This window comes from Poecilia latipinna, unplaced genomic scaffold (assembly GCF_001443285.1).
Source record: "Poecilia latipinna isolate Pla-1442-1.1 unplaced genomic scaffold, P_latipinna-1.0 Scaffold296, whole genome shotgun sequence".
Lineage (NCBI taxonomy): Eukaryota > Metazoa > Chordata > Actinopteri > Cyprinodontiformes > Poeciliidae > Poecilia > Poecilia latipinna.
Window position 1 is genome coordinate 45,216 of NW_015112912.1, and position 11,029 is coordinate 56,244.

An 11,029-nucleotide genomic window follows, 5' to 3' on the forward strand; every position below is an offset into this window, starting at 1 on the left:
AATTAATGCTCTTCTTAGTGACGCCCTTAACCTGCCATGGTTTGTATTTGTGTAGTTTTTTAAAAATACTTCGGTGGATATTTAAAAATGCTTAAGCAGAAAGAGAGTGATGAAGCGTCCCAGCATCTGAAAATCCAGCTAATATTTCCTCTGAAGCGGGCGGCATCAGCCCTCATCTGGTCGCCTCAGCATCCAGGGGAAACAAGCCATGTCCCATCTAACTGCGTTGGCTTGAGTTTAGGTCTTAAGTTGTGAGAGTGAGGGGGGGTTGCAGCGATGAAGAGAGTAAGGATCCCATGACGCTCCACAATGACATCACCGGGTCTGAAAGAGGCGCAAGAGGCGGATGGGAGGCACCCCCACTTATTAGATTTCGTCGGAAGGTCCTGCTCGCAAGAGAAGATGCTGCTGCGCCTCGGAGAGGAAGTCGGGTGATGTGCGCCAGTGGAGCGGCTGATTCAAGGGTTCTTCACGAACTTCTGTCGCACCGAGGACCAAAAACGCAACTCCTGAGATCCACAGAGCTTAGTCCGAAAAGAGGGGATCATTTCATAATGTGAGGGAACGTTTCAGGAGCACATCTGGCTGCGTGCGCCAGGTTGGAGAGCCAAATGTTTACTTTTCCTCCTTTTCTTTTCTTTTTTTTCCCCCTTTTTTGCTCGACCGACAGGAAACACGGGGACTGACACAGCCTGTCCTTTGAAGTTAAGAACAAGTAGTTTTTATTATTGAGCCATCGTGAAAATTTCACTTTTTTCTCTTTCTTATTATTTATTTGATACGTGCGTGTCTCCAGAAGAGGACGCACGGACTGCAAAAGTGTCCAAATTTACCCTGATCCAATTTCTTATATTGTCGCAATTAACAAAACTGAATTAGACATGTTTTAATTGAATTTCCTCGTAATTGGGACACAACTTAATCATTAAAGACAAACTGAGCGGAGCAGAAGTGTCAGTGGTTTTTCTGTTGTTTTATAACTCCGAAAGGGCGGACGCACCGCATCAGAAAAAAATTACTTTTAATCTTTTTTGGAGGAAATTGATTCCAAGAACTGATAAGAATCCGCTGTCTGCGCTCTGACGCATTGACTTGGACTGGTTTTTGTGCCTAAAATGGACTTAGAGAAAATGTTGCGGAGGATGCAAAGAATCAATCATTTGACGGCGCTGAAAGAGAACTGAAAGAAGTTAGGTAAATATGACTTTCAATTCATTATAAATGTATGACTGATGTCTTGATTTAAATGCACATTGGACCGCAGGAAGAAACGGCGCACAGTTTCTTGCACTTTTATGCATCCGTTAAGTGGACGCTCTGTGAGTAATCACGGTGTCCTACGTGCATATTTTGTTCTGATTTAGAGAAATAATCCAGGCATGGCTTCAGCGGTGGAGGGCGGCTGCTCCATGCTGCTGACCGGCTGGAACAGCAGTGTGAGCGGCTCCGGAGGCTCCGCGCCCTGCAACCAGAGTGTCCGATCCCTCGCCCCTTACTCCCCCGAAGCCACGGCGGCCTTCGCCACTGCCATAACGCTGATGGTAGTCTTCACCATCGTCGGAAACATCATGGTCATCATCGCCGTGCTGACCAGCAGGTCTCTACGAGGTCCGCAGAACCTGTTCCTGGTGTCTCTGGCTGCTGCGGACATCTTGGTGGCTACGCTGATTATCCCCTTCTCGCTGGCCAACGAACTGCTCGGCTACTGGTACTTTAAATCTCTGTGGTGTGAGATCTACCTGGCGCTAGACGTGCTGTTCTGCACCTCCTCCATCGTGCACCTGTGCGCCATCTCATTGGACCGCTACCTGTCCATCTCCAGGGTCACTTACGGGCGCCAGCGGACTCCCAGACGCATCAAAGGCGCCATCGTGGTGGTGTGGCTGATCTCTTCCGTCATCTCCTTCCCCCCTCTGCTCTCACTCAACAAGAGTGAGGTTAGTGATGAGGCGAGTGAGAGAGGACCTCAGTGCCAGCTGAATGATGAGCGTTGGTACATCTTGTACTCCACCATAGGCTCCTTCTTCGCGCCCTGCCTCATCATGATCCTGGTGTATGTGAGAATCTACCAAATAGCCAAACAGAGAACACGCTGCCCTCCTGGGGAGCCCAGGAAGGACGGGGTCGCCTGTGCAACTCCCAGTCAGCCTGCACGACACATACAAGCCAACGGAAAGGATGACGAAGAGAGCACTCCCCCTTCAGCAAGCAAAACCTCAAACACCAGACCCCCTACTCTTGCTATCACCCCTTCTCCTTCCCCAGGAGACTCACAGAGTCCCCAGAATCCAACCACTAATAACCTCCTGCAGCCCCCTGCCCAGTCTCCAGCCATGTCTCCCGTCACAACTCCCCCGGTCACCTTGGCCCCCTCGTCCAACCCTGCTCCTCATCCTGCACCCAAAACCAAGGAGGAGGTGAAGAAGGGCAAAAAGCTGAGAGGGAAGAAGGCCGACAATAACAATGGCGACAGCTCAAGCACAGAGAGTGATGCAGAGCACAGCCAGGGAGGGGGCCGGGGGAGCACCAGCATGCCGGGGTCACCTGCTGGGGGGGGCATCCACTCCCCAGCCTCAGTCAAGCGCTACCGTGACATGATTGCCACTTCGAAGGGCGCTCGCCTGGTGCCAGGAAGGAAGTCAAAAACAGAGAGCAATCCGGGGGCTGCGAGGCGTAAGGCAATGGTCAACCGGGAGAAACGGTTCACCTTCGTCCTGGCCGTGGTCATTGGTGTCTTCGTGGTGTGCTGGTTCCCCTTCTTCTTCTCCTACTCTCTGCGGGCAGTGTGCCCAGAGACCTGCGTCATTCCCGACCCACTCTTCACGTTCTTCTTCTGGATTGGCTACTGCAACTCTTCCCTCAATCCAGTCATATACACCATCTTCAACAAAGACTTCAGAAAGGCTTTTAAAAAGATTCTGTGCAGAACCACCAAGGGTACTTTCTTTTAGCATGTAAATGTGCTGCACAGAACATGCACACAGACCGGCAAAGCAGAACAATCATTTCCATTTTACCAAACACTCAAAGGGCTGTTTTAAAAATATGTTAAAATGTGGAGATTTCAGTGTAAAATTTGGAACTGAGGGACACTTTTTCAACCACAGTGCACAAACAGACAAATTGAACTGTGTTTAATCATGAATTGAAGCTGGGGAAGAGTTGAAAATGGGACATGAAAAGGGGGCTGACTGCATTAAACTGCTTGGCGCTTCGGGACTGCTGATAAGATCCCGAATGCAGCGTTTTGTCTCCAGATTATATCGACTCAAGGACACATCGCTGCAGAAATGTACACGAAGAGCTACATGTTGCAGGAAATGTCCTGAGAACCAAGTTTTCATTGTGAATAAAGACTTTTATAATATGTACATACAATATTTTGTAAGTACCGGCTACGGAGAGGCAAGTGGCCTTAGATTCCTGTGCTCCTGGGGGCCTTTTATTTATCAGCACAGAGCACAAGGAGGACACAAGGTTAGCGGTGATTTCTTACGTCTGCAGTCTTAATTCGTCCCGCTGCAGGGCAAACATGTGTTCCTTGATTTTAAAGAGCAACAACAAGAGAAGGTTTCAAACGATCTCAGATGTGATTTCACAAACAAGAGCGCCCTTTCAAACTCAACTCGCAGAGTTTTTATGTGGAAAGCCACCTTTGCTCCTGGCTTTTGCAGGAGTCCCAAAAATGGCTCCTACGTTGTTGTTTTTTTTTTGTTTTGTTTTGTTTTTTTTAAGAACTAAGAGGAGATATGGGTCATATATTTGAACTCGTGTGTAGGTTACTGAAGTGTGGGCCTTTTGACATCTTGTTTCCTGTGTTTAACTGGACTGTCACTTTGAATGGACTGGACCATGAGGACCTCTTCCAACAAACTGGACCATTTATGTAACCATCAGAACTGCTTTGATCCTCCTTCAGAGCTCATTAATGTGAGCTACATCTGTTGAAGACTGAAAAAAAACACTAATATATTATTTAAACTCCAAGCATTATTTTCAGAAAAAAAAAAACTGCTACTATTTACCAGGTAGACACTGAGAGCGACTGTAAAAGGTGGATGAACAATGCAATTATGGGTGCGCGATGTGCCCCTTAATTACACCTACAGGGGTCATGGTGAACAAGGTGTCTGAGTGGCTCTTCAGCAGCACCTGGGACACAGCGTCACCCGCAGCTAAACCTCTCTGCTGCAGGGAGGCAAGAGAGGATGGATGGATGGCAGAGGTATTGACAGTGATGAAAACAAGAGAGGAAGATGTGTCTAACTGTGAACGCCACAACAGGCTTATTATTAACTCTATGGGACAAGGGCTGTCAGCAGTGACACACCAATTTCCTAATCCTGCTGACCTGTGTGAATGTGTATGTGTGCGTTTCTGCATGTGGGACGACTTTATTGTTCTCTTCTCCGTCTGTAGAAACAGTCAGTGCCTCGTCTGGCTGCGATGCTGCAGATCTACTGTAATATTGATCAGAGCAGAGACCAGATTTGCAGGTTCAGGCAACATATTGCTGTCAATGAAGAGATCTCTCCATTGAGACAGTCTTACCAAGCTGAAAGTCAGTGTTTCTCTTTACGTGAGCTGAGTGCATGGCTTTCTAGTGAGCACCCTGCAGGGACCAAAGAGCCTTACAGAACACCAGCCTGACTCAGTGACATCTGGCTCTGTGACGTATTTACCTAGTATTACTTCTTCTTTTTTGTTTTGGTGTATATGATGGAACGCACAGATTGAAGATTTATTTGCTTTGCATTTTCTGTCTGTAACCTATTTATTTGTAATTATACTACGCTTTTGTGCAGAGAATGAAGCCAACTGAACAAAGAATGAAAACGCTGTACAAATTTTTAAGTTCCTTGACGAGAGCGAAAGTTTCCTTTTGCCATCAGAGATAGTGCTTGGTGAGAGTGCAGTTTATTTTAACTCAGACTCTTGAGGATTTTGTGCGGAATCCAAAAATGCAAAATTTGCCATCGTTTCATCTAGTCGTAGTGGCGTGAAATCGTTCATCGGAGATACAAGCACATTCAGCAGGGTGCACTTTTTACCAAGCTTAAAACTCTGCAGCAGGAAAACCTCTCCCCTCGTCAAACTTTCCTCGGAACAGTAATCGAGCATGAAAATGTCAACGGTTTGTAGGATGCTAAGGCCACAATCCATATCACATGGAGCTGCTGGGAGGTTTAAATATGATTTAATCAAACCGATGTGAGCGGGAGCTTTGTGCACTTGTTTAACAGTTCCCTGGTTTCCTTTAAAAAAATGCTGCTTCAGTTCCATGAAATGACTAAAACAAATAGCCACAGAGGTCATGTTCATGTTGGTTTTTTATCATTTTCAGTGGCAAAGATGTTCAAAACTCACCAAATAAAATCTCTTGTGACAAGAGTCCTACTTTGTTTATTTAAAAACAGTCAAAACTCATGACTTAAAAGGTCACAGATGCAGCTGATTGCCATCCTTCTGAAACTCCCTGCTTTGTCTCTTCCTCAACTGTGTTTGGACCAAATTGTTCGGTCTAAGCTTTACAATCTACTATCTCTCCCATCTGTCATGGCCCTCCCCCCCACTCCACACACCCTCCCAGTTCGAAAATAAAGCAACTTGAAAAAAGCATGAGTCATTCTCCGGTCCGTTTATTTCATACATTTTTATGTAATGAAGCATCATGGAAAAATAGGAGGTGGGAGGGGGGAGACGACATGGTAATTTCCAGGAGGACATTTTGGAATATGCTCACAAATATGAGGTGTTTCTCCTGCGTACGCGTCGGAGCCGAGTGCAAATCAAAGCAATTTCCAGCTGTCGTAAAAAAGCCCTCAATGGCAGCACAACTTCAGGAAATAGTCCATAACATTGTGGGCTGATGGCTGTTCAAGATGTCACTGGGAAATCTCCTATCACAGTGGGACATGAGATGTAGGCTGGCTACTGCCAACAAACACAGAGGAAGTCTAGGAGGAATTAGGCTGTGTATGAACACACACACATGCACTAGTCATAGAGGATGCACCTTCAAAATGTGCCCTCCTTTATCTCCCTGTAGTTTCATTTCCATATTCATAGCAGAGCTTTGATTTAAGCTGCACTAGGAGGTGAACAGATAACTTATCAAGGCCAAGAATTGAGAGCAGTCAGTTTCATGTTTACCGTGTTGTATATTCATTGAAACACAGCGTCCCTGTGCCCCTGATTCGCTGACCTGAGACTGAATACAAAGCAGGCCTGGTCCTCACAGCCGACCCTCAGCAGGGAGGAGGGGGACGCCTGCACTGCGAGTGAAAATGCATAATTGCAGTGGCTCTCAAAAGTTCACACACCTCCTGTTCCACCTTTAATGAGATCTTATTTAATTCAACTTAAAAACAAAACTGTGAAAATAAATAAATAAATACGCACATGCTTCAATTCCTTGTCAAATCACCTTTATTTGATTTCAGACTTTGCTAGTAGAAGTAAATCAGCCTCTCTCATCTTGATTTGGTTACATCAGCCTGCTCTATCTTTCTAAACCAATCAGGTTGTGGGTACAACACATTTTCAAATAAGGGAGGGTTGAATTTTAATCTCATTAGGGAATAGCTATGTTGATGTTGGAAGTATGCTTAGACTCAACATGATGTTGAACCTTTTTAATTTTCAGCTGCTTAGCAAACACCTGAAGATTTTGGGTAAATACCGATTCCACATTTTGAAAGTGTTCATGTTTTAGTCCTATTCTACAAAACCATGACTACCGCGTTTCACTTAGAGTACGGTGTTCTTTTTAGATGTGAAAAGTTGTTCTTGTGTCAAAGTTACCTTTTGGAATCACAGCACAAAGTTCAGCTCGGATCTGTTCAGACCTCAGGAGATTCTCACACAATATTTTAGCCAGATCTGGATGATTTCTTGGAAAGAGGGATTCTTTTTTGAAGCTCTACTCCCTACACCAGACAAGTAGACATATCATTTGTTTGGTTTATGATGACCTCATCTAGTAGTTAGCAGTTACTTCAACATTACTACTGGACTCTGGAAAATCTCTCTAATCAGTTCCTGTTATGTTTTCGTTAATTTTGGGAAAATGTTACTGCAGAAAATGTCATACTTTGCATATTTTTCTCATATTAAGGATGACTGTCTCTACACTGTGAATTTAAAGGAAACTATGCATTCTGATACTTCCGTTTTGTCTCAACTTGTTTTAAAAACAACCCAAGTGCTTAACAAACCACTTTTTTTTGTCAATATGTTAATGATTTTTGGAGTCTGGAAAGGGAGCCGTTTCAAAAACTTCCAGATTGTTAAGTCACATTTGCTGGGCACTGCGCCAGCAGAGTCCCATTACTTTTCAACCAAAGCTGATTTTACCGCTGTATAGCCTGTACAATGGCTGCTGGAAGAGACACATGTTTAGTTGTTCACTTAGCATCCAGAAACCACTAACTGTACTCTTGTTGGTTGTGCAGGAGACTCTACTTCTGCTCTTCCAAGATGTACCATTGTGTAACTGTGTAGCTGTTGGTGACCATTTTTATGTGTCAGTGTAAACATTTAGTTGGGGGCGCAGCCAGCAGCGGCTTATTTGGATTTACAGTAACAAGACATCCTAAAATTGCTCATTGTGAAAGGAGATCAAACTGGCCAGACTAAAATCTCATTATCTATGATTTGATCAAAAAAATGTTATGAACATGTTTTGCCCATAGACCTTTCCTAACCTGCTCAAGAAAGAAAAAGTCACCTTTAAAGATTTTTTTGTTTCCCCTAACTTCACTGATTCCTTCATGAGGAAAGACAAATCAAGACAAGTTATGTTATATAGCGATAATCAAGGCAATAGCATTGCACTAAGGAAACAAATGTCAATACAGATTTAAAAAGCTATTTTAATTTGAGGTTTCATCTAAAATTGAAACAGAAATCCAAACCTTACATTCAGTCCCATAATTCAAAGAAACAGTTCATGAGTCAGATTCTTTGATCACAAGCAGTCATTTTTCTCAGTCCTGATTGAAAGGACTCAGCAGTTTCTACACATCTCAGATTGTCATGGAGTTTATACCAGATCTGAGAACCATAAAGACTAAATGCTGCGTCACCTTGTTTTGTGGAATGCTGAGTAATCAGGAGTCTGAAGACTTGAGGGGTTTACATGGTTCATGAATGACAAGCAGTTCAGAAATGCACTTTGACCCAAGAACATTTAGTTATTTGCAGATAAATGCCAGAATTTGTTTGCACAATGGGATCCTTTGGAGTCTTTGTAATATTTCTCTAAATTATCTCTTCGGATGTAAAATGTCAGATTTTATCAGGGCAGATGAAACTCATTTCAAGTTCACTAGGTTCACTATAAATGATGTTAAATATGTACCCAAGAAGACTGAATGCTTAATGCTTATATTAAATCAAAAAATGCATCAGCAAAGTTTCAGTTTAGGGTGCAGGCACATTTCTCCAAGCATTTTACTGATTCTCCGTCTCTTCTCCAAACAGATTTGTTTGTGTTTTAGTTGAATTTTACACAACATGCATCATATTATGTAGCATGTTTTGTTTTTGTTGGTTTTAAGAGTCACTGCAGGCTTGGATTTGGATGTGCAACAAGCGTTTTATAAATTTTCTGATGGATGTGGCATTTGGCTTCATGAATATGCATGTTTTCAAGAGGGCGTTCCACCAACGAGCGTTCCCCTTTTCCAATCTCAGCCCCATTCTGAGGCCAGATAAATTCTCTCTCTGTGCAATTTGGCTTCGAAAAACTCCCGAGAGGCTGGATGAGAAACGAGAAACGGCGCGTGGGGAAGGCGACCAGAGGTGGAGGCATTAAAATGCACTTTTGCTTTGTGAAGCCTGTGATAAAAATGTCATTTTTAAGAGGGCACAGGCAATTATGATTAGGATCATTTCAGCAGCCTTGTGTCGCAGAATGGTGCTCTGAATGTGTGTTGATACCACTTCTGTTGTTCACTGGGAGAATCCCCAGTATAAATACTGACCTGGTCGGTCAGACGGACTGGTTGGTCAAGTTTAGACAACTTATAAAGCACATGTTTTCTTTTCAAAGACCAAACAGAGGCTAGTTTTATTTATGTCTTATTCACTATTTATTTTTTGCAAGTGTGAATAAAGTAACGTGTTAAAAGCTTAATTGGGCATTCATTTGTTATTCATTTGACCGTCCCTCCTTCCCTCTCCCCCTCCGGCTGTTACCTTGGAGACATCTGTTATTTCTCAAAGAAGAAAAATCTACAATTAAGCTGAGTTAGGAACGGTGCCACATGGTGTTCCTTGGTGTAATCGATCCAGGAAAACCCCTGCAAGTGAACAAAGAAGAAGCAAATTTAGAAAACTACACCATCAATTTGACTTCATAGTTCCAATAATTAGCAGAAAGATTATGCAGATGTAGAAAACATTCAGATACTAAAGCACTGCAAATACCAAGTGAGATTTAGAAAATGTTTCTTTGGGTAGAAAAAAGTTTATATTAGATTTATGTTTTGTTTCTGCTTATTTCTAAATAATTTCTAATCCTTGCAGCAAGAAGGTCATGGGTTCAAATCCCAGATCTTTCTACATGAAGCTTCTGCTTCCTTGTGTCATACGCTTGTTTACCTGCTTTTACACACCTGAGGCCTGCATCAGTGACTTTCAGCATCAAAAAAACAGTTAACTTCCCACATCGATTTTCTCACCATGATAATTTGAAGCCCAGTTTTTTGCAGAAAGCCTTTGTTTAGCTCCAGGGATTCATAAAGTGGCCAAACTATTCGCCAAGGTTTTACTGAAACTTCAGGATGATTTGGAGACATAAAGTCTGTATGTTCAGCTTTGACCCAGAGGAACTGGACAATTGTTCACCAAACATCTCATTTGACAAACTTGACTCAAACTGTACCTTAGACATTTGAGTTTTCTGCTATATTTTGTAGATTAAAAAATGTCAAGTATAGTTGTACATAATTGGGCACAAAAGACAAATTTTCTCTCCTTATTGAAGGACAAATTTCAGTTTAACTTGCAGTGATTTAAAAAAAAAATACTTTTTACTTTTGGTAACCAACTGATTATGTATTCCAGCTCATGCATATTAAAGCACCATCTTCTCATCTTCCACAATTTTTAGCTTTGCAACTCATCGCCAATAATCCCACCACAATTGTAACATCAAATATGATTTGTGCCAAATCTTACTTTCACCTAAGGGAAAGATTTTTTTCAAATATATGAACCTAATAAACAGTAGACAAGAGTGCATCAGTTATATTTATTTCATAGAATTTGTCAGGTACCCCAAATAGAGTTTGTTCATTTTGTTTAAAACTGCTTTTTTTATTGGCCTTTTTTGCCCCCATTTAATAAATATACTAAATAAAAGAATCTAAATATTTACATATGATATGAAAATATTAAGGGTTTTGTGGGTGGACATCTTGAAGCATATTCCTGATGTTGAAGACAGAAAATTGTTATTTTTTGTTGAAAATAAGATTTCCAAGAGGTGCCAACAAATATGAAGGTTGTAATATTTGAATAATTAAGCTTTTCCAAACCTTGAGTCTGATTTGTCCTCGTTTTTTTTTTATAACTATGCACATATTTACTGAAACGGACACCAACCATGATCATTTATTCCCCACACTGTTGACAACAGTATACATAACTTTCCATCATACAGTAGATTAACATAATTTGAAAAATAAACTTGAATAAATAGCATTTGTGCAGAAACTTCCACACTGAAGTAGGTCATAAGAGCTTTAATCAGTAACTAATAATAAGCAACAAAATGAAGCACATTTACATGAAATCAGATACATTTTTCGGTCCTGCACAGAGTACTGGCCAAAGAGAGGCTGAATAAACATAAAGTTTAGCACCCCTGCTGCATATGATTTCTTGCTTCTATGAAGGTTTTCTGCTTGATCTTTGACTTATAATTCAGCTCACGTATTTCCAATGAGATACGACTGTAAAGGTACTATTTATTTTTATTGCACCAGTGTTGGGCTGAGCAAGGTTCGAGGTTCAGGGGTTT

The 11,029-nt window shown here is 42.2% G+C and overlaps 1 protein-coding gene across 1 annotated transcript; it reads left to right on the forward strand.

The window, feature by feature from the left end:
• adra2b (adrenoceptor alpha 2B) lies at positions 1–5,619 on the forward strand. Its single transcript, XM_015034342.1, has 2 exons — positions 1–1,194; positions 1,365–5,619. The coding sequence occupies exon 2, from the start codon at positions 1,380–1,382 to the stop codon at positions 2,949–2,951; it is 1,572 nt and encodes a 523-aa protein (XP_014889828.1). The 5' UTR covers positions 1–1,194; positions 1,365–1,379; the 3' UTR covers positions 2,952–5,619.
• Positions 5,620–11,029: the final 5,410 nt, after the last annotated feature.

Bases quoted from the DNA above. Each gene is read 5' to 3' on its own strand.
- adra2b (XM_015034342.1), top strand. From the start codon at position 1,380: ATGGCTTCAGCGGTGGAGGGCGGCTGCTCCATGCTGCTGACCGGCTGG.